The 24535-nt window shown below is 40.2% G+C and overlaps 1 protein-coding gene and 1 long non-coding RNA gene across 2 annotated transcripts in view; both read left to right on the forward strand.

Annotated features, from left to right (window-relative positions):
* Positions 1-7362: 7362 nt before the first annotated feature.
* LOC139777770 (uncharacterized) lies at positions 7363-8945 on the forward strand. The gene is made up of 3 exons (XR_011719433.1): positions 7363-8090; positions 8157-8639; positions 8748-8945. It is a non-coding gene; the product is annotated as an uncharacterized lncRNA (long non-coding RNA).
* Positions 8946-21245: 12300 nt separating this feature from the next.
* Positions 21246-24535, forward strand: part of LOC139777755 (uncharacterized) — a 185653-nt gene continuing 182363 nt past the window's right edge. The window contains exons 1-2 of the mRNA XM_071715356.1: positions 21246-21338; positions 23105-23250. Coding sequence (XP_071571457.1) covers positions 21246-21338; positions 23105-23250 — 239 coding nt within the window. The remainder of the gene's footprint in view (positions 21339-23104; positions 23251-24535) is intronic.

Genomic DNA, 24535 nt, shown 5'->3' on the forward strand with positions numbered 1-24535 from the left:
CTTAAAAGTTCCTCGATTTATGTGCTCCCGAAATATGCACAATGAATTTTCGTGCTCATTCCCTTCGGCCGACAAACCTCCCCAATGTGAGCACCACCATACTTATAAAAATAAAGTACCAGTTAAAATACAGATAGCAATTGGTCTTTATCTTAAATGTTCTTTAATTTATGTGCTTTGAATATGCGATATGAGATTTTCGAGCTCATCCCCTTCGGCTGGTACTCTTGTAAGCATGGTGGTGTTCACGTTCGGCAGTTTGTCAGCCAAAAGAGATGAGCACAAAAATCTCATTGTGCATATTTCGGGAGCATAAATCGATAAACATTTTAAGACAAGAATTATTTCGCTATCTGTTTTTTAACTAGCACTTTATTCTCGAGGTCACACTTTAAGGTTATTTTTGCGTATAAGGGATGTAGCACAAACTCGTCAGCTTGCAGTATATTTGTAGGATCGTGCACGATGTTTCGCAGAAAGTTACATGGAATTCTAATGATTGGTTTTACAGCAAAAGAGACATATCTAACATAGGGGTTGTTTTCCGCAAATGAGAGTGGAGCAATAAAATTGTCAATATGTATTTTGCGAGCAATGAATCATAAAACAGGTTGCGATCGATAATTTCCGAAATCATTATTATTTTTGGCACTTCTTTCTTGTATGACGCACATTTTGGGGTTGTTTTCGGCATAAAGGGTAGCGCACCAAAATTTATACTCGTGTATTTAAAAGCACATAATTAGCACTAAATTATGGCATAAGTGCGTTATATTATTTTTTTTTTAATGGGCGTTCTAACTTTTTTAAAAGTTAGCATAAAAATCATTTCTTGCTAATGGCTGGAGCAATAAAATCAGGATTAGAGCAATAAATTAGCACATAAAGAGTACTAAATCCTCCGTACGTTTCATATGATTGTGCCCATGTTGGCATGTTAACTTAATAGACATGCCGTAAGGGGTGTTTGCGTGTTACCGGCATGTTATGTGCGCCAATCCTTATGAATAAAATGGATTTGAAATATTTTAATTGCTTAGAATTGAAAGAGGCTACTTACTCCGTCGGCGAGCACCGTGAGCCACGCAGTCTGGTGTATGTCTACGGTGGGTTTAAAATTAAGTGTGTTGTTTGTGACATTATTCATGTAAACAATATATATCTTGAGTTTGTTGGAAAAGGTTATTTTTCAACTCCGCACGCGCGCTATTTAAATTTTAGTAATCTATCTCAATATCAAGATATGCGTGGTGGAGGGTCTCAGTGTCGCTTTGTAATTGAGACTGTTGGTCAGTCTTTTATGTGTATCATTTCAGACACTAGTCATCTCCCATAAATACGTTCTTCATCCAGGATTTCTACCCTATCCCATGCAAATTCGTGATTTTAGTCTGTAGTCCGTGATGACCGAGTGTTGTGATGTGTTTTTTTTTAGTGATTGCGAAGTTTATTAATTCGTGTTTTTAGGAGGCGTGTTGTTTGTCCTACATATAAAGCATTGCAATCATTGCAAGGTATTGTTACGCTTGTCGCGCGTCTGCCGCACTTTCACTCACACGCGACGCGTACTCCGACACTCACACAAAAAAACAAAGCTCGTAACAAAGAAAAAGACCTCGTTTATTAATGTAGCTCGTTTGTACAAGGAGCTCGGGTAAACACGTCCGAACGTGACGTATCCCAGAGCGTAATCTGAATATCATAATTGTAAACAAGACAGCCGTTCGTAAGGACGATTCGCAACTTCTGCTACGGGGCGACCCGCATGAGCGCACGGCACGGGCGTACAGCACGGCGTAACACTACCCTCCTCTTCCGAGATTGTCGCCCCGACAATCCGGAAGAGTAGTTTCTTGCGGTACAGCTTCTTTATCGTGAGCCCCAGGGCACCAAATACCTGCCCTCCTCGAGTTGCTGCTCAGAGTTACCGGACTCTATTTTTTTTGTTCCCTGGTAGCCGCACACCAGTCTCCGTCCGAACCTCTTCTGAGAGAGCTGGCCAGGCTCCCCCCTCTCCGACGGTCTCAGGACGACTTCGTAAGCTCCGCTTCCCCGGTGTAGACTCCCCGCTGCCGGCCTCCTACGTCGTCGTTCCACCAAATCTTCGGACAAGGGGGGGGGAACTTGTGTGGACCCAACGCCTTTTCAGGCTCCCCAAGTTCCTGCCTCAGCATTTGCTCAACGTCCCACGGGAAAACCACAACTCCAAAAACCGTGGCGAGGCAGTCTTCTTATAATAAGAAACTCCCCTCCGAAGAGTCTTCGGCCGTTGTTCTGCCACGGTATCTCACACCTCCCCTGAACCGCTGACCTTTCTCGGATTTCATTCCTCTACAAAAAACAAATAGAACGCACAGAGACAAGAAAAACATTGAATAATAAATCAAATTACAACACTTTTCTCAGTGTTCCACCAACTTTTTATGTAAATCACATTACAATTCCAATAGCGTTGCCCAAACAAAACGTCACACGCAAAAAAACAGAACAGAATTTTTAAAAATCCCAACTTACAAAAAAACATTCCCGAGCAATTTCTCCCCTTGTCGAGATCAATTAAGTCTCGCTTTTCTCGAAATTGGGCACTCGAAACGTAGATGCCCCGTCTCTCCGCAGGACCAACACTCCCTCCGGTCAGTCCTGAAACCATCCCGAGGCCCATTGCCTTTTCTATCCTCTTCCTCCTGCTTCCCTTCTCTCCCCCTCCCCTTCTAAGCTTCGCGAAATGCGACTTTCCCCTTTTTCGGAAGATTTTTCAAAAATCTCCCCCCTTTCCCAAATCCTCCGAATTTTCCCCCTGTATGGCCTTAACGGCCTCGCTCTCTCTACCGTCAATTCAAAGAGATTAACCGCTCCATTTGTAACGTCCGTCGGATAAAGTGGTCCGTGACGGCCGTCACAAACTGTAAACAAGCGATTTTTCACGAATTTCGTGGGGGCATTCAGGATATGCGAGGCGCGACAGTCGTTCTATATCAGAGCCGAGAGCGGCCAAGTCCTCCCGAATCTTTGTCTTCGATTCGTGAGCGCGGAATAGTAGTTCTGCGTTAAACGCCCCTCGCCGAAACGCAACTCGAGCTTCGACTTCAACTCCGCAAAATTAAGACACTCAATGTCTTGTACCGTCCTCGAGAATCGTGCGCGCCTTCCCTCTCAGGCTCGAAGCCAGTGCGACGGTTTCGTCGCTATGGTCCCAGAAATTCGCTCTGCGCAATCAAATTAAATTGCGAAAAATACTCCTGCAGTGGGGACTGTCCCATCGTAAGTATCGGGCTTTAACTTATAGCCGAGCCCGACGGCCTATTCCTGTGGCGGCGTCACCCGCGCGCGCGGTACGGATGCCGACATCAGCCACATTCGTGCCCCTCCCACTCGAACATACGACGAAGTCACTCATGGCGCTCGCGCTCGTGCTTCTCCTCAATCGGACGCGTGTCTCTTTCACTCGCGCCGCCCGCGATCGTGCTTCTCTCAATCGGACGTGTATCTCTTCACTCGCGCCGTCCGCGATCGCGCTTCTCCAATCAGACGTGTATCACTTTCACTCGTGCCCGTCCGCGAATCGCGCTTCTTTCGGTCGGGCGTGCGCCGCTCTCATTCGCGCCGCCCGCGATCGCATTTCTTTCAGCCGGGCGCACGTCGCTTTCACACGCACTGTTCGCGATCGCCCCCCCCCGCGCGACCCGCGTCCCTTCACCGTTCGCGCTTGTACCCCCATGTCCCCAGACGCTCTAATACTGGAAAGACTTAGCTGGGGATTGTCGTTGGAGTTTGTCCCCCCAAATCTTGTAGGGTGATATCTGCGACGATAGGTGAAGGCGGTAAACCCATAGGTGTGCCAAAGGTTTGTTGATATTATACCCCGTTGAACACGAAGAAAGTGGACTTGAGAACAAACCGGACTGCCATCAGAAATTCGTCACGCGATAATGTACAATTGTTTTCGATGTAGCTCCATCTTTTTATTAAACTTTCAATGGCCAAGTTTGTGGGGATGTTGGTAAAGAGTGATATAACGTCTAATGAAATTAATTTGTAGCCATCAGGTATATACAAGTATAAGTCTTGTAACTTGTCGACTAATTGGAAACTGTCCGATTGCTATCGGGTGTTGGTATTGATTTATGAATGATGACGTGTAAAAATGTAGCTAATTCGTAAAGTGGGCTATTAATTGACAATACCTACTATTATTCTGAGCGGCGATCCTGGTTTATGAATTTTCGGCACACCATAGGCTCTAGGTAACATTCCGTCGGTGCAGTTAAGTCTTTTATAAGTGTGTTCATCAATAAACTCGTGTTTTTTTCCATCTCGCGAGCATGTCGTGGAGGCCTCGAATTAGTTTTTTCGTGGGATCTTTTTTTATAACAGTATACGTGTTGGGATACTCTCCTAGCATGGAATTTATTTTCTCAAGATAATCTGTCTTATCTAAGGCTACGGTGACGTTGCCTTGTCTGCTCTTGTAAAGATTATATTCGGATTTTCACATATAAAGTGTCGCACATTAAGAGAGGCATTAATTAGTTCTTTGTCTATAGGGGAGGTTTTAAATGAGTAATTTAAAAGGTTTTTTGTTATAGGAGTTATTCTATTCCGTGTGGTGGTACGAATGTTATTAGGGAGTTTATAGATGTTATGTTCTGTGCATTTTATGAGTTCTGTTATGAGTTTAGTTTTGTTATATGTTGGTAAGCACAAATTCTTCCCCAGTTGTAAAAGTTGTTGGACTTTAATTGGTATATATGAGGCGGTAAGGTTGACGAACCATTTATTCTGGATATGTAAGGGGAGGGGGAAGGATCATTGAATGAGGAAGGGTTTAATGAGATTGTGTGAGTGGTGGTCAAGTTCGGGTTGAACGGTTCTAGGGAAAACCATTTAGATGTTGCTGTTTTTATGTGTGGATTTTCGTTTTGTGTCGGACCTGTGTTTGGAGGTGACGCTTTAGATGTGTATGTTGCTATTTGCAAAAATAACGTACCGAGCGTATCTTGTTTTTCAAGGATTCTTTATGTTTATTGAGTAACCATTTGAATTTCTTGTCTAGTCTATCACGTTCGCTCACGAAATGGAAGTACAAAGATTTATTTTGCGTGTTAAAAAAGTTATTACACAGTGAAATCGGTAGCATATGTGTTATAATTTTTGTTAATTTAAAACAGCGCGGTTGTAAGGCGCGGATCGTATTAAGCGCGTCGTATATTCATTACGAATCATACTCATAGCAAACCTTTGTAAAATAATGTCAAATTTGTTAACGGATCTTCTGTCTTGCAAATTGTTGGTATAGTGTCTGAATCGATTTATGTGTGGTAAAATAATGTTAGATCTTATGCAACTTTTTAAAAAATTGCTGCGTAGATGCATCTTAGAAATTGATTTCTGGAGTTGATCCACGTTTTTATGCGTTTAACGACGTCAGTTCTGAAATCATACTTAATAAAGTGAAAAAATGATGTGGTACGCATACTTTCAACTAGCGTTGATCAAGTTAATGTAGAGGCTCCAGTAATAAACATTTAAAGAAACGTGCAATAATTAAATTATATTAAGCCAATTAATAATTTTTAAAATAAATAATTTACTTGAGACTAAATATTCATTATTGAAAAAATTAATAATTATTTTCTACTAATTATTAATTTTTAAAAATAAGTAGATAGTAATTCATTTTTCAAAAATATTAATTATTTTAATAATAAAAAATTTATTTCTACTAATTACCGATTTACAAAAGAAATTAATTTATTTTCACCTAAATACTAATTTTCACGCAACTAGAAATTTATCTCTGACAAATTACCAATTTTTTAAGTAATGCATAATTTACTTGTACCTAAATATTATATTTTATGTACCTAATTAGTAACTTTTTGTGACTAATTAATAATTTGCTAATTCAATAAAAATTTAATTTGTTTCCCTGCTTAACACTACAAAATGCGTGATATCAGTACAAAATTACCTTTTTCAAAAAAGGTAAAAAAAGGCGCCAAGTACACGCAATGTATTTTGTAAATTCAAAAATCCAACCTAAATGGTAGTAGTTTTATTTCTCCTTAACAAAATTGTATCACAAAATTGCGTTACCTAACTCAACCTAAGTGACATATTATTTCAAAAAAATATATGAAATCTTTAAATTGCGCCAAGGCGGCAGTGTGGTCTAGTGGTAGAGCGCCAGACTCGTAATCTGAGGAACCAGGTTCGAGTCCACTAGAGCCATGTAAACATGGAAAGTTTTTTCCGAAAGCTGCGCCCTCCGTGCAAGATAGGCTCTTGTGCGGAGCAAACTGGGCTCCGTCTTTCGGAAAGAGACGTTAAGCCGTTGGTCCAAAGGGTTAAGTGAGAGGAGAAGGGTAGTATTGGATGAGAATTGAATAAAGGGTTGGGAACGTCCCTACAAAACGCCTTGCAACCCTGAGGGGAGTCAATAAACGTATTTATCTTATCTTATCTTATCTTTAAATTGCGCCAATTACAAAGAGAATATTTGTATTGCTTTGAAAAATAATTGTTATGCAATTACTTTTAAAAGATAAAACCTAAGCGGTACATATCTTTGTGCTCCCATTTAAGGGTCTTCCTATTCCAATCCAAGTAGTAGCTTTAATTCTCCTTAACAAAATTATAATATTGCAAAGAATCATTTTAATCACAAAGAATTTAAGAGGTAACAGTACAAAATAAAAATATTTAATTAAAATAAAATAAATGAATTTTTCTTGTAAAAAACTTGGCGCTGCTTTTTTACTCCCGTCGCATTCTTCCCTAAATTATTTTTATTGTTTTTTATTCAAAAATTTGAGTACTTTATTAAATTTTTAGCAGAAGTTTAGCAGCGCCAAGTTTTTTTACAAGAAAAATTTATTTATTTTATTTTAATTAAATATTTTTATTTTGTACTGTTATCTCTTAAATTCTTTGTGATTAAAATGATTCTTTGTAATTGATGTATCCCGCTCCGATCACGTGCACAGCACGAGGGACTGCCGGAGCTTCGGCCGACCGGCGAGTAGAGCGTGCCTCGAGCCTCGAGTCGTGTGCTTCGTCCCTGTCGCGCTTTCGTTTTACACTATTGTGCAATCGGACAATTCACCTAATGAATAAAGCTGTGATTGTTCCCAAAGGACTGAATAACTGAGTATTCATTAATGACGACGAAGATGGGATGCAGTTCGCAGTGATCTGGGTGATTCCGAGAGGCGATAACCTGAAAAGAAGTGATTCGAAACCACGTGGTAAATCGCTTGGGAAAACCGCATGTCGGATTCTCTCGAAGGGCCTGCGGAAGAAACGGACGGAGAGGACGACGGTTTGTTCGAAACTGAAGCGAAAACATTCCACACCAGCCGACGGCTCGAAACGAAGGATTCCGGCGATCTTGGTGCACCGGGAAGAAGACCCGGAAGACGAACACATGGCTCGCACCATCGGCGCCGTAACCGAATTTCATTCGGAAAGGGACACCTGGGAAGATTACCTGGAAAGGTTTGAATTCTACCTTGAGGCGAATGAAATTACGGAAGACAGGGGTAAGAAATGCACTCTATTAACCGCTATCGAGGCTAAGACTTATGAGACGATTAAATGCTTGATCGCTCCTACTAAAGCAGTCGATGCTACATACGCGGAAATAATTCGTAAATGTAATTACCATTTCGGTAAACCCGTAAATGAGCTCGCCCGGATACAGTTCCAAAAACGCGACCAAAGACCGGGAGAATCTTTGAAAGATTTTGAGAAAAGTCTGCGAAAGCTTGCCAGAAACTGCAAATTCGGGGCGGACGAGGACAAATTACCCACTGCTATTATGTTAAGAGATCGATTTGTAGCAGGAATTCAGGACTCCGAGCTACAACGGTACCTCTGCCGGCGACACGAGAAGTGCACGACGGAGCAAAACCGGCACGGTCTCTCCTTGGAAAAGGCGCTGAAGTTAGCATGCAGCATCGAAGGTACCGCATCTCTCCAAAAACAACTATAAACTGCAGATTTCAACAATGTAAAGAAAATCCAGTCCAAGGGAAATAAGAAGCAGGAAAATTCCAGCGAAAGGGGTAATAAGCCATGCTTCCGATGCGGTAAGACAAACCGTACGCCTGATAATTGTCACTTTAAAAATGCTAACCTTCAAATTCTGTTCGAAGGCAGGACACATTGGGTGCGTTCGGGGAGACGCTACTGACGCTACCAACGCAAACGCTACCAAAACTGTTCGCGGAGCCAATAGCGCGATAGCGGTAGCAAGCTCTGCGAACAGGTTAGTAGCGTCTAGTAGCGTAATGGCGTATCTCGAGTTTACGTCGTATAACCAACGTAAATTCGAGGTTAAATCCCGAAGTGTTGTGTGTGAAGCCGCAAACGAGCCAACGGCAGACAACGTAAAAATCGCAACGTTGCGCGTTGGCAAAGCATACTGAGGGCTTTTCTGGATCTGATTTACAAGAACTTTGTCGGAATATATATCGTATTAGAGATTACCCTCCTAAGGGCTGGCGTGGCAATGGATTCCGTTGAAATAAGTTTTCTGGATGCAGAAAACTGGATGCAATCCAGTTTTGAAAGATCTAAATCTCCAAGTCCTTGCAGTAGTAGCAGTTCTACCTGTCAATCTGATAGTAAAGTTTCTCGTAAGTAACTATTATTGATTATTAATTGAATTAGACTATGAGATATAAAAAACAAAAATATATTAAATTATAATAGCAACTAATATAAATATTAAATTTTATTTTTAGGTAAACGTAAAGCTGCAGATGCAATGGAAAAAATAGTAGAAAATCGGCGAATAACTGAGGAGGGAAAAGATAGAAGACACAAGGAAAGAATGGAAATACAAAAGAAGTTTATGGAAAAACTCGACAAAATTTTAGACAAGTTGTAGTTCGAGCTGGAATTTATTGTTACGCAATTTTTAAAGACTGATATGTACTACACTTTTTATTATAATTACTATTACTAGATATACTAAATACGTACAATTATTTTATTATACTATTAGAGGGTTTCTACAATGAGTTGCAAATGCCTTGTCGCTAGTCGTAAACGCCATATGGCGATGTGATTTATCAATTATGTTCTTTTTGCATTTGCAACTTATTGTAGAACCCCCCCTTACTTACATTATACTATACTACATGAAGTACCTACTAAACTATATTATTAATACATATCTTATACTGTTCTTAAACTAGTTTTATACTGTTTCTAAACATGTCTAATTCGCAACCGTTCTGCTATTAAATCACGTTTTATAATACCTGCACGAGCATTTTGTATATTTTCATTATTATCCCTCACACAATCTATCGCGTGTACGTCCTCATTTACTTCGATATCGAGAATATCATTTTTCATCAAACATATATTATGCAAAACGCAACAGGCTAGAATGTGTAATGGTATTAAATCTACTCTATCTAATGCAAGAGTTGTTAGCAAACTTCTAAAACGTCCTTTCAAAAGTCCGAATGCTCTTTCTATAGCCATTCTTGCTGAAGAATGCACAAAATTATAATTTCTTTGGCGGTCTGTCAAATGACCGTTATCTCGATATGGTATCAACAAATTTTCATGTAGCTTATATGCTAGATCACCAAGTAAATGAGACTCTTCTGGAAACTACGGTACTCTGGGTATTTTCTTCTAGTACGTAATACAGTTTCTAACATTGCGAATTCCTCATTATCACTATCACTCGATGATACATCTGCTATCTGTTCGCGTATTTGTAACGCTAATAACAATAAAAATTGTTCTCGATTTGCCTCCATAAATTGGGAGAGACCATTAATTTCCTGAGGATTAACTTACGTTCCTGCAAACAGAAAAGAATACATAGTGTAAATAAAAATATTAGCAATATCGCAGCAGTATTAAGCTAGATCTACATTAGTCGTATCGCAACATCGCGAGCATCGTAATCGTAAAGTCGTGATCAATCACAATCAAGTTTTATAAGAATTCTTAATTGTGATTAGTTACAGCCTTACGATTACGACGCTCGCGATGTTGTGATACGACTGATGTATACCTAGCTTTAAGGACTGCATCCGGAAACATAACTCGTGTATTATTTTACCCTTGTCTAACATTCAATCCGTTCGATTAACTTATGTTCCTTGGCTGCATGGGACAGGACAGTCTCCGAGCCAACCAACAGAAAGAAGAAGAACTTATGTTCCTGCAAACAGAAAAGAATATACAGTGGAAATTAAGATATTAGCAGTATTGCAGCAGTATTTATACATATTCTTATATACAAAATATACTTACGATTTACTGTAAGAAAACTGTCCGAACACGTTCCCGGTTTACAACATGCACATAACCTTCACGTGAGCACAGAACGTAAACAGTTCCAAAGGCGCTGATAGCGTCTCCCTGAACGTCCGCAAACGCTAACGCTACCCATGCACTACCTCGGAAGAAATAGCATTAGTAGCGCGCAGTTATGACGTCACACGCTATCCTTAGTGACGTCATGATATCATTTGGTAGCGCTACCATCCAGCTCCGCGAACAGCTTGTAGTACGATATAGCGCTAATAGCGTCTCCCCGAACGCACCCATTGAGAGCGCCTGCATCACAAAAAAAAGAGTGATGGAAAAAAGAAGGCGTCTCAAGCGAATAAAGTGAAACAGGAAAGCAACTCCAGTGAGGATTCCTACGTGTATTCTATTAAGAAGACAACAATTAACAAAAAAAAATGTATTTTTAGTGTGAAAAGTATGGAATTTCTCGGGTACCAGATTTCTGAAGAAGGAATAAAACCGCTAAGAAAAAAAGTAAAAGCCATACTGGAAATGCCGGCACCGACATCGGTTGACGAGCTCCAAATATTCTTAGGAGGTCTAAATTTTTACAGCCGCTTCCTGGAAAATAGAGCGATAATAGCAGAACTACTTCACCGGCTACTAGATAAAAGCACCCCTTGGAAGTGGGACAAAAAACACGCAGACGCGTATGAGCAGCTAAAAAAACAGTTCTGCACCAATATTGTGCCACTTTGACCAGGCAAGACCTATAGTACTGTCCACCGACGTTTCGCCAATTGGACTAGGAGCAGTATTATCAAACGTCCTGATAGATGAAGCTGAACATCCCGTAGAATTTTGGTCAAAAACGTTGAACAAAACGCAGAGAAACTACTCTCAATTAGATAGAGAAGCCCTAGCTTTTAGTGGAAACCGTAAAGTACTTCCACTACTACCTAGCAGGAAGAAGATTTAACTTAATCACCAGCCACAAACCCTTGTGCGGAATCTTCGACCCGCATCGTCCAACACCAGAAACTATATCACCAAAACTAAGAAGATACGCCGTAGTGCTAAGTGTATACGACTACGAGCTAATCTATCGCCCAGGAAAAAAACATGGAAATGCAGACTTTCTGTCAAGACTACCAATAACGGAAAAACTTGAAGAAGAACAAGAAACCTATCAGGAAATCCTGATGATCAAAAACGATAATATCCAGCCGATCACACCAGAATCACTCGCAAGCAAGACAAATCAGGACAAGGACTTGAAGAAAATAAAAAATGGATAGAACATGGATGGCCAGCTAAAAGCAACCAGCAATACAAAAGTTATTGGATCAAGCGAGACGAACTATCTACTTACAAGGGATGTGTCATTTGGGGATCCAGAGTAGTTATCCCGAGAAAACTACGAGAGACAGTGTTAAATTACTTGCACGGAAACCATCCAGGGATATGTAACACAAAAGCGATAGCCAGATCGTACGTTTGGTGGCCAAAAATAGATGACGACATCGAAAAAATGGTAAAGAACTGCAACTAATGCATAAGCGCACAACCCGCTCCTCCAAGGACGCCTACAGAAATTTGGAATCCACCAGAAGAAGCCTGGACACGCCTTCATGTCGACTTCGCAGGACCACACCAAAACCAGACATTTCTAGTCGTTGTAGACGCAACCACTAAATGGTTAGAAGTAAGACGAGTCACATCAACGAGCTTCTCAGTGGTGATTAAAGAATTAAGAAGATTGTTTTCAACTTTCGGGGTACCAAAAACAATAGTCTCAGATAATGGAACAGGATTTGTTTCAACAGAAATCCAGGAATTTTATCGAAGAAACGGTATAAAATCGTTACAAATCGCACCGTACAACCCTCAAGCAAACGGCCAAACCGAGAGGATGGTACAACTGACAAAACAATCTCTAAAAAAGCTAGACAAAGGAGATTGGGAAATGAAACTCGCCAGGTTGCTCCTAAAGCAACACACAACTCTATCCACCACAACAGGAAAAACTCCAGCAGAAATGATGTTTTAACGTAAAATAAGAACAACATTAGAGAACATGCTACCAAAAAAGGATGATGAGTTAAAAGAAAAACAGGACAAATACCAGAACATCAAAAAAATCAATCCAAGATCCCGTATTAGAATGAGAGGATACCGCATCGACGGACCTAAATGGATAATCGCGACAATCGTAGAACGAATCGGACAACGTACATACAAAGTCAAAGAAAATGACACAGGCATTATACATAAACGGGACATAGACCAAATAGTCGAACTGCCCAATGAACCAAACAGAACTATAACAGCCCTCTTCTTCGACAATGGCTCGACAGGACATAAAGGGGAAGAGGAAGAGGAAGAGGCTATCCAGCAAGAGAACCAAGAACAGCCTGAAGAGCAAGCTCAAGGCCAGGAACGCAGATGCAGGCCCAGAAGGAAGTGCGTCGAAGGAAGTAACAACCGATATCGGGATAGCCTAGAAAATACGGACGGATACCGAATACGAACGGATACCGAATACGGACGGATATCATAACAAAAGCTTTATATGTTCAGACTCAGCTATTCCCTAAATAAGGTCCAGAAAACTAACCACGCTGTACCAAACTCCAGCTAAAGGAGAAGAGATGTATCCCGCTCCGATCACGTGCACAGCACGAAGGACTGCCGGAGCTTCGGCCGACCGGCGAGCAAAGCGTACCTCGAGCCTTGAGTTGTGTGCTTCGTCCCTGTCGCGCTTTCGCTTTACACTATTGTGCAATCCGACAATTCACCTAATGAATAAAGTTGTGATTGTTCCCAAAGGACTGAATAACTGAGTATTCATTAGTAATATTATAATTTTGTTAAGAAGAATTAAAGCTACTACTTGGATTGGAATAGGAAGACCCTTGAATGGGAGCACAAAGATATGTACCACTTAGATTTTATTTTTTAAAAGTAGTGCATAACAATTATTTTTCAAAGCAATATATATAGTCCCTTTGTAATTGGCGCAATTTAAAGATTTCATATATTTTTTTGAAATAACATGTCACTTAGGTTGAGTTAGGTAACGCAATTTTGTGATATAATTTTGTTAAGGAGAAATAAAGCTACTACCACTTAAGTTGGATTTTTGAATTTACAAAATACATTGCGTGTACTCGGCGCCTTTTTTATCTTTTTTAAAAAAGGTGTAATAATTCCGTAATATTTGTATTAATTTGCAGTGTAATATATGACTTTAAAGTATTATTATAATATTCCACAAATATTACTATGTGATCTACTGTAATATTAGTGCAATATCGTATGAATATTATGATATGATATCGAATTGCAATATTATTGCAATATCGTATAAGTATTATAATGTGATACATCATACTGTGATTTTTATTATATATCTGAATAATATAACGTTATGATATATCGTAGTACAATATTACTATAATACGTCACAAATATTATTGTGATATATTATTCTGCAATATTACTGATATATTTCAGTAATATTACAATGTTATACATTGCATTCCGATTTTCCTGATATATATTGTGACGTTGCAGTTTCGCTGCATCGTGGCAGCGCCCCGCCGCCGTCACAAGGCGCGAGTTTCGCGCCCGAGGACGATCCAGAGAGTCGATGCGAGATCTCCAGGGGCATAATGTAATCGCGTTTCTGTTTTCTGATCCCTTTTATTTCAGATTAGTTTTCAGCGACCTAAAAAACCTTTAAATTTGAATAACATAATTAAAAAATACTTCATCGATCCTCAATAGCTATGTAAGTCGCAATTTTGACGCAACAGACTCTACGTTAATCATCAATATCTTTTTAATCATAAGCGACACAAAAAATTCCTTTTAAGAGCTGAAAGTCCTAACAACATACTTAATTTTAATTGCAATTAAACTTCTCCGATACGTCACATATCGTATTTATAATATGCCAAAGTACACTATAATAGCCCATTTTTGCAATTTTAACTGCAAATTTCTCAAAATTGTAACGTGATAAAGCAATTTGGCAAACGGGATCATTTTCTGCGTCCAAAAACCTTTCGAATGCCGCAAGATTCGTTCTTGTGCTTTTTTTGTTGAATAGTGTTATTACTGTCTGATATGTATATTCAAATTCAAAATGTTTGTAAAATATTGCACTGTAATAAAATACTAAGTACGTAATATTATTCATACATGTATCAGAAAAATTGGAATACGATGCATAACATACTACTGAAATATGCTAGTAATATATATTTGGACGGACGTCGTTCCGCTTTTTAATCGCTAAGATATTTTGACTCTTTGGTTGTTGTTTTTAATTGGTTTTTTTTAGAACATTTTATTTATTTTTTTAAAACTCTGAACATTACATTTTTAAATAATATTTCTTGCTTCACAATTAATATCTTCTGCGTCGTCCTCGTCCTCGTTCTCGACCTCCTCGCCGTTTGGTCTGCGTTGCTGCTTCCTTCCTTTCCGTCTGGTCTGAATCCAGAATTCCTGTCTGCGTCAATGAGTCTCGAAGATCAGGATGTGTTGTCAGCGTCGATTTCTCTCGCAGCACCACGTTGTTCGTTTGTGATGAGATCCCTCGATGCTTCGGCTGATCCGTTTGAGTTCCCTCGGAGAACCTCCTAATTGGTGACAGCGAGGGAAGAGAAAGGGGTGGAAGGACCCACGGATTTGTCGGCGTTGATCCTCCGGAATCCGGCGTCGATGTTCCAATCTCGAAGGGCCTCTTCCTGCTCTTTGGAGTTGAAGCTATAGGAGTAGGGCAACTAGCGCCGAGAATCGGCATCCCAGGGTTAGGGCGACCAGTGCCGGGAGTCGTCGTTGAGGACGGGCGACTGGCGCCGGGAATCGAAGAGGAGCGGCTAGCGCCAGGAGTCGGCGGAGCGACGGAGACTGGGCGACTGGCGCCGGGAGCAGGGCGCCTTGCGTCGGCAGACAACGGCTTGGAGCCGTGAGCCAGGCGTCCTGCGCCGGAAGCTGGGCGGCTAGCGCCTGGAGGAAGCGGCTGAGCGCCTTCCACAGGGCGACTAGCGCCTAGGGCTGCGGCTGGCGCAACCTCCTTCCTCTTGACCGCGAAGATCTGATCAAGAGGAAGTGGGCGAGTCTTGCGCCTCTTGGTGATCCCTTCCTTGTAGGAACGAGGAGGATCTTTGTTAGTTGAATCAACGCTATTTTTCCCTACCCTAAAGTATTTTAAAAAATCTAAAAAAATTTATGAAACATCTGTCTACATTGTAGTTGACGATTTTATAGTCATTTTGATAAACATCGTTTATTTAATATCTTCTAACAGGCCTGCAAGTTTTACAGTTACGAGCAGATATCACTTTGGCTCGGACGCCGCAGACCCACGTATACACGTTAAGGGTTAAATATACTAAATGCTACAAAATTTTTTAATTTTTTTTTAAACCTTACATTCACACAAAATAATGTAAATATGCAAAACTAAATAAATTTTAACATAATTTTAATGAAGTGGCCATCGCGTTCTTCTTCAAGTACATAAAAAAACACCAAAAATGTGTACAATACAAAATCTAAAAAGAGTTTGTGCTCTTAAAAAGCTTTCAGTAAATTTTTACTAAAAGAACTCCTTAGAAGAGGGTGTGTTTATGTCCCCTCGTTTGCTAAATTTCTATAAACTCGAAGGACCAGAGGAGGTGTGTTGGCGTCTCCTCAAAGCGAGCGAAATAAACAAAAGGCAAAAGCGACTCACCGTTCGGTTGGCCGTCGTCTCCTGGAGGGATTCGTCCTTCTCCTGGCGAAGCTGGTTATGGCAAGCACGAGCAGGCAACAGTTAGGCTTAGGCGACAAGCAAGCACACTCAAAGCAGGCAGGCAAAGCAGGCAAGAGCAGGCGAGATCGCGCTTCGAGGAGCGAGCACTATAGGGCCTCCCGGAGGTTCAGATGTGCAACCGAAGGTGTGCACCCCAAGACTTCGTGACGATGAGTGATGAGCAAGTTCTCAAACGCGTGTTGCGAGCGAGTACTTGCTCTTCCTTGATGACGGGTGCCCTCGTAGGATGAACGATGGCAGCATCGATTAATGAATCGCGAAAATATCGATAATACGATTCGATCGCGATCTACCGACGTTTCGCGCGAGTCACCGAGAATAACTTGATTTATCGGTAATAGTTTGTGCCGCTGCCTTGAATTGGAGATCAGGGCCGGCACCGAGTTCTTGAGATCCGCCGAATTAGAGGGAGAGAACAACACTCGCGAGATTTTGGTTGTAGAAGCGTTTGATTAAAAAGGATAGATCTTGACTACACTTGCTTTACTTCACTTACTTTCTCTTACGGGTTACAATTATACTAGCGTTACGTTGTCTCGCGGTACGCGCTCGGTTCTTAGACTGCCCGCCGGTCCTTGGAAGGGCGGACTTTTTATCGCGCTCGGTATTGCTGACTTAGCAGTCAGCGGTTTTGACTTCGAGATCAAAGTCCCTAGCGGGCTGGTGATGTCCCGAATGCCCATATTTGGTCATTACCGCGACGCATGCTGGCTTTCGCGTCATCGGTCTTCGTCGCTAGGGTCGGATTACCAAGTAATCCGGCCCTCGGTGTTACCAAGTGCAATAAGTTATCTCTAGTACGTTGTGCGCTTACAACATCCCTTCCCTTGCGGAAAAAGAAAAACTGAGTTATACGAAGTTTTTCGTTATTTGTTTATTTGTATTTTTCTTCTTCTTGGGAGGTTACAATTTAATTTTCTTATGTGCTAATATGTATGCTATGGTTTCCCCTTTTAAATTCTTAATGATTCTCTTTTTTCTTTATTTCATAGATGATTACAAGTATAATGCTTACTACGACTACTATTATGGTCGCGGAACCTACAGGATATACAATATTCTTATTTGAAAAAAACGCTTGGTTGGTTATTTTCCACTTCTTTTTTAATTTCATCTAGACTTAAACTTAATTTTATTAATTCCGATGGATTTTTGATTACTGGTTCTAATTTTATTTCTTTTTCGGAATCTAGTTTGTTGTCAAAAGTTATACTTTTTTCTATGGTATTAGTTATATTGAATTCTGGTAAATACATTTGTACATGTTTAGTGTAAATTCGGTTTTTTGTTTCTAAAATTATATCTGGTGTAGTTATTTTACAATTATCGCGTAATGTTATTTTTCCGGTTTTTTCAATTTTAATTTTATTTCTGGCAATTCATTACATTGAATTATTATTTCTACTATTTTTGGAGTGGAATATAATCATGTTTGAGGTTCGGCTAATGTTATCCAAAATGTTACATTCGAAATGATGTGACGTTGTCTACGGTTCTCTATGTATCTATGCGCTTTTACATAAAGCTGCACCTCGCTTGGTGCATTCGCAGTTACAAAATACACGGGAAAATTTTGTTCGCATATAAATTTAGTAGTTTTCCCGCGTACATTTATTTAAGTCGCTTTCTTTTAATATTATATTTTTAATTGTCAATAAAGGTCTTTAGTCTGTTTGCGTGTACGCGTAACGTTTTTCGTCCTTTTTTAATTATGTAATTTACGTCATTAATTTTTTCCATTACTGTGTCCTATCCATTGCGATTCTAGCTTCTTTGATCTTCCTCGTCGAACCGTTTCGTCATATAACAGTACTGGATCTCCTGCTTTAAATGTTTCTATATTCGTTCTTTTATCGTACTGTTGCTTCGCCTTAATCTTTTCATGCTTGGTGTGGTCTCTAGCTATTTTGTGTGTTGCGCGTATTCTTTCTCGAAGTTCTTGTGCGTAATTGTCGTAAGTATATGTAAGTTTTGGCGGTTTCGTTAGAGTTGTCGGTAATATAGCTTGATGACCGTAAATTAATTCGAACGGTGTAAACCCTGTCGTGGTGTGGGGGGTTGTGTTATATGTAAACATCGCATAGGGCAGCCATTCATCCCAATTCGTTTGATCTTCATTTATATAGTGTCTTAAATATTCGGCCAATGTGCGGTGCGACCGCTCTAATGCTCCGTTACTATCTGGGTGATAAGCTGTCGTTTGTATTTTTTCAATTTTTAATAGTTTACACACGTTTTTGAACATTTCGCTAGTCAAATTTGTACCTTGATCCGTGAGTACTTTCTCCGGTATTCCGTGTTCTAACACGATTTTAGTAACAAAAGCTTTTGCGACGGTAGCTGCTTCTTGATTTTCTACAGGAATTGCTTTACTAAATTTCGTCAGGTTATCTTGGAAAGTCAAAATATATTTATTTCTGTTATTCGTAATAGTTAATGGTCCTACAATGTCAAGGGCGCATTTTTTCGAATGGTCTTTGTGGAGTATCCGTAATTGATAAAGGCATTTTCGTTTTCCTGCTTAATTTATTCTTTTGGCAGTATTCACATTTATTTATATAGTCTTCGACATCTTTAGTAAGTCCATTCCAATTGTGCGTTAGTCGGATTCGATTTATAGTTCTTGTGACTCCTTGGTGTCCTCCCATAGGTAGGTCGTGATATTCGTGTAATATTTGTAGTTTATCTTCTTCCGAGTATTTTCTCGGCATTTCCTCTTGATGAACGTTATTTACTTGTAAGTCTTCCACTATCGGGTTTCGACTCAATGCGTCAGCGTTCGCATTCATTTTGCCTGCCTTGTGGACGATCTCGTAATCGTACTCCTCCAGCTTAAGTCTCCATCTAATTAATCTCGAGCCGGGGTCTTTTATGTTAAATAGCCATATTAGTGGTCTATGATCGGTAATTATTTTAAATACCGTTCCATACACATAAGGTGTTGCGAATTGAATATTCGACGTGAAAACAAGGATCGTTCGAGAACGCTCGAAATGCTCCAAACCGCGAATGTTTACGTTCCCCCTTTTTTTTCTTTTTCGAGCAAACGGCTCGCAGGTGCGGACGGCGTGATCAGCCGCGTGATCGCAAGTACCTCGTCCAATAGAATAGTCGCTAGACAATTTGGTGCCAATAAGAGGATTTATCGTCACGACATTCCGCTCGGCATAACACGGCGCTCCGGCCGCGATCGTTTGCTTGCTCCTGCCGGGAGACCAGTGAGCCCTCGAAACTCATACACGACGCTCGTGCTAATCGAGCGATCGGCGAAATCGAGTAAGACGGAGTCGTATTGTATCGAGTCGTATCGCAGCGAGACGAATTGTAGCAAGTGCTTTATTAACAGTAAATATTGCGAAATAAAAGGACAAGTGTTAACGACAACTGATTTATTGTGCCTTCCTCCGCGCCGCGCGAGAATTAACACCTGGCGATCCACTAACATAAGGTCTGAAATGTTTTACGGCCCATACGATGGCTAACAATTCTTTTTCCGTCGTATTATAATTTTGCTCCGCCTTATTTAATACTCTACTGGCGTATGCTATCGGTCTGTCCTGTCCTACTGTTTCTTGTGATAATACGGCTCCGATTGCATAGTCGGATGCGTCTGTAGTTACTAACAACTCTTGGCTAAAATCGGGGTAATTTAATATGGGTGCCGTAGTTAATTTTTCCTTTAATGTTTTGAACGCCATTTGTTGTTCGGCTGTCCAAATAAATTTTTCCCCTTTTTTCAATAATTTTGTTAAAGGTTTTGCAATTTTAGAAAATTTTTTGATAAATTTTCGATAGTATCCAGCAAATCCGAGAAAAGTCTGGACATCTTTTGATCGTTTATGCAATGGCCGGGGCGGCTCGTTGCTGACTCATTTTGTTGGCCCGGGGGTATAATCCTCTTCTGTCGGATCGAATACGTCGCTGTCGTAAGAGGTCAGGGAGAATTCTCCTCTCCCGGAGTTCGCGCTCTGAGTGTCGGCCGAGGTGTCCGATCGTGCGTCACCTTCGGTCGGGGGCAGTCGGCGTGCGTCACGGTCGTGATCGTCACTGTTCTCGTCACCGCTTTCGTTACCTGTACTATTTCGCGGGTCTTTGTTCGCGTTACAGAGGCTAGCGTCTAGGAACGCAAATTCACGTTCTAATATTACGTTGGGGTGTAACTCTAGCACCGGCGTATTATCGTCTAAAAATCGCGAGTCTAAATTCCGTCGCACGCGGTCTAATATTTCGCTATCGGTATTTCTATTGACGCGTATGGGCCTTCGCGAGCTATATTCAATGGCGCGCCGTGCTGGCTCACTGTGTAGGAACGACGCGTTTCGGACGGGGCGGAATGGGGTGATTTCGCCGTCTAACATTTATCGGCTCTCACTAGCTTGTTATGTCGCTCGCAAAGTTTTACATTCGGCGCTCGCCATTATAATTTGTATCGGACTTACAGTAACGCCGCGTATCGCATCTTGTCCGTTTTCCGCTGAGTCGTGGTCCTGCAGGTCCGCTTCACTGCTTTGTCGTCGCTGCTTCGCTGCGTCTCTGCTTCGCTGCTTTGCTGCTTCGCTGCGTCCCTGCTTCGCTGCTTTGGGCTGGCGTGTCCGTGCGGTAGGTCGGGGCCTTCTCCGGTGTCGCTGATAACACGCGGGGGCTACTACCGTGGCTTTTCTCGCTCTGGATCTGGTCGGCTGTTCCTCTCCGGGATGTTTTACCGCCTTGTGATGATCCGCTCCTTTTTGCAGACGTAACTCTGGCAGGATGTTTTCTCGCTCGGTTAGCAGATCCCACCGCTGCCACCAATTGTTGTGCCGCTGCCTTGAATTGGAGATCAGGGCCGGCACCGAGTTCTTGAGATCCGCCGAATTAGAGGAAGAGAACAACACTCGCGAGATTTTGGTTGTAGAAGCATTTAATTAAAAACGATAGATCTTGACTACACTTGGTTTACTTCACTTACTTTCCCTTGCGGGTTACAATTATACTAGCGTTACGTTGTCTCGCGGTGCGCGCTCGGTTCTTAGACTGCCCGCCGTTCCTTGGAAGGGCGGGCTTTTTATCGCGCTCGGTATTGCTGACTTAGCAGTCAGCGGTTTTGACTTCGAGATCAAAGTCCTAGCGGGCTGGTGATGTCCCGAATGCCCATATTTGGTCATTACCGCGACGCATGCTGGCTTTCGCGTCATCGGTCTTCGTCGCTAGGGTCGGATTACCAAGTAATCCAGTCCTCGGTGTTGCCAAGTGCAATAAGTTATCTCTAGTACGTTGTGCGCTCACAATGGCAAGTAGGCTGAAATAACTACTAAATAAAGCGAATATTAACAGGAACAATACGATTATACTAATAAATATACGATTATACTAACAATTACTATATACAATGAGGCGAGCGCCAAACACTCCTCAAAAACATAGATGCAAAAACACAAAAAAAAGATTCTACCAAAACAAATCCTTCTAACAAGACAAATTTAAATCTCAAAAATAACATTTTTAACTACATATGTTTAATTAATAACCTTTCATTTTAATTTTTTGTGACTTCTTTGTGATTTCAGGCAAATTCTAACAAGTTATATAAAATAGACCTAAAATCAAAATAAAGTATAAGAACTTGGCATGCCCAGATTGCATTTAATGAGGTCAAAAAATTATTATATATAACATTTAGGGGAGACCGCAAAGACGTCACTATTTTTTTGGTGTCGATTTTTAACAACAAAACAAATAATTTTAATAAAATGTGGTATACCGTTGTAAAGAGTGAACCTTTGGCTATAAAATTTATAAGGACATTTTTGGTCTACGTCGCTTTGTTCAACTGGTATAGAGTGAAAACGACAAAGGTGCAAAAATTGAAATGTCAAAATTGTCGGGGCGGAGTCGTTACTTCAGTCTCGGACTGAATTTTAAACGAAAATTCATAATTCCGATCATGAAAAATGATAGAATACATTTTATTAATTATTTTTTAATAGAAAAATGGAAACATTAATTAAAAACACGATGGCGGAAAATAATTACAAGGAAAGCGCACATACTTATGTGCTCTACGCTCGCACGTTTCTCGCCAGCTTTATTCTGTCATCTCTGAGCACACGCAGCACATATTATCCAAGTCCTCGCCGGAATCCGACCACTGCTGCTTCTTTGACTTTGATTTTTGCCGGAAGCCTCCATGATATGGCTTGATGACGACTTCGCCCCGGACACAAATTTGGTCGCTCATAAAATATTAGAAATCAATGAAAATAAAAAAAACTTTACTGGACTCGTGTTCAGCATGCATTACTCTGTAGAATCACTTACTTTGAGATTCGGAGACAATAATGTTTAAGATATTACAAATTTTCGACGCGCAAAAAATGTTACTTTTGACCTCCGAAAACACGTTTGCCTTGATAAGAATCACAACATGGCACATAACCTCACTAAACTCCGTCATGTGGGCACTATAAGCCGCATTTACAGTATTAATGGCGAGTTCACACAACATACAGATTTCGAGATAATTGCAATGACGACTCCGCCCCGGTGACGACTTCGGCCCGGTCTTCCCTACTATAAATAAATAAAAAACATTAATAATTTGTCATTAGTTCTCTGATAAAATCGTAATTTGCGAATATATTTAAATATTATGAAACATACATAATATTTCTATATTGTGTCAAATTATATATCATTGATATTATTGCAGGTAATATTTAACATCCAAATTTGTAAATTATTAAAATATAAAAAAAGTTAATACACTCGTAGAAATGTATATGTACATCAAAATGCGACCCGGGCACGCCAAGTTTTTATGCTTTATTTTGATTTAAAGGTCTATTTTATATAACTTAGAATTTGCTTAAAGTTACAAAAAAATCACAGAAAAACAAAATAAAAGTTTATTAATTAAACTTATGTAGTAAAAAATGTTATTTATTGAGTTTTATAATATCTTTCTATCAAAATTGTTACAAATTTAATTAAATAAATATTTTATTTAATTACAAATTAAATATTATTCACAAATAGTTTACTATATTTTATTTTGTTTCAGCTACAGAAGAAAAATTTGAACTTGCATATAGGAAAAAGATTATAGATGACAAAGATGGAGTTGAAATAACGTGTATCGCTGAAGGACTTTACCCTCAACCAACTTTAAACATCTCCGTCGAGTAAGTTCTCTTTGTGTAAGTTATATTAAAACGCTTTTGAAATTATGGTATTATAAAGTTTTGTAATTTTCTGATCCTTTTATACAATGTCCCATTTTAATCAACGTACTAGAATTTCTCCGAAACTATGCAAGATAGCGAAATCTTTTTTTTACGATGTTGTATGATATCAAGAGGTATATATTTTGATAATAAAAATTTGACCTTGGGTGGAGGCATCATGGTCAAATAAAGATTAACTTCATTTTTTAAATAAATGGCAACGGTATTTTTTTGTGTAAACACCTACATTTGTAGTCCTTTTTATTACGAGTTCAACGCGCTATGATTCAAGGTCGCCAAAGGTCAAATGTGAGCTTACAATATTATTGTCTTTGAACTGCTTACAATGCGACTAACTGGCTCAGCGAGCGCCTTTGTCGCCTTGAAACTCTCTTCGCTATAAGCTGTTTATTGGCTTTTTCTTTTCTGTTTCTTGGATTCGACTCTGACACAGAAAAGAAAGCCAGAGTCGAGTCCAGAAAACACAGAAAAGAAAATAGCCATGAATGTAAACAACGTATAACGAAGATAGTCTCAAGGCGACTAAGGCGCTCGCTGAGCTAGTTAGCCGCATATTGTGAGCAATTCGAAGCAGTTCGCAATAATATCGTAAGCATTTGGTCATTTGACCTTCGGCGACCTTGAACATTGAACTCGTAATGAGAAGGACTACAAATAACGTAGATTTTTAAAAAATTATGTTGCTATTTTAAAAAATGAACTTGACCTTTATTTGATTATGACACCTCCATTCAATGTCAAATTTTTTAAATCAAAATATGCCTCCCTTGATATCATACAAACTCGTAAAAAAAGATTTCGATATCTCGCATAGTATCAGAGAAATTCAAGTGTTAATTAAAATGGGACACCCTGTATATATATATATGTGTGTGTCAGAAATAAAAGTATCCACCCGAATGGCTGGGGTAGATTGGGTCAAACTGAAGAGAAAAGTCATGTACCATTTTGCAAAATTCGCAATAGTTAACGAGTTATTAATTGAAACGTCTGAGCGAATGAGCGCACAAGGAGCGATAGAGGCGGGTCTCGGCTGGCACGGTGCCCGGCGCGCGGCGCGTGGCGCGTGGCGAGCGGCGAGCGACAGATGACATACACTGCGGCGAAAAAGTATTAGAACCAGCACACGTATTGCACAGGCATTGCCGTAGCGTCTTACGCCTTACATAATATTAATTATTATTGTAACTTGAATTATGTGTAATAGAAATATTTATTTAAT

The sequence above is a fragment of the Temnothorax nylanderi genome, unplaced genomic scaffold (assembly GCF_030848795.1).
Source record: "Temnothorax nylanderi isolate EJ_2023f unplaced genomic scaffold, tnyl_v1.0 TNYL_tig0161_pilon, whole genome shotgun sequence".
Classification (NCBI taxonomy): Eukaryota; Metazoa; Arthropoda; class Insecta; order Hymenoptera; family Formicidae; genus Temnothorax; species Temnothorax nylanderi.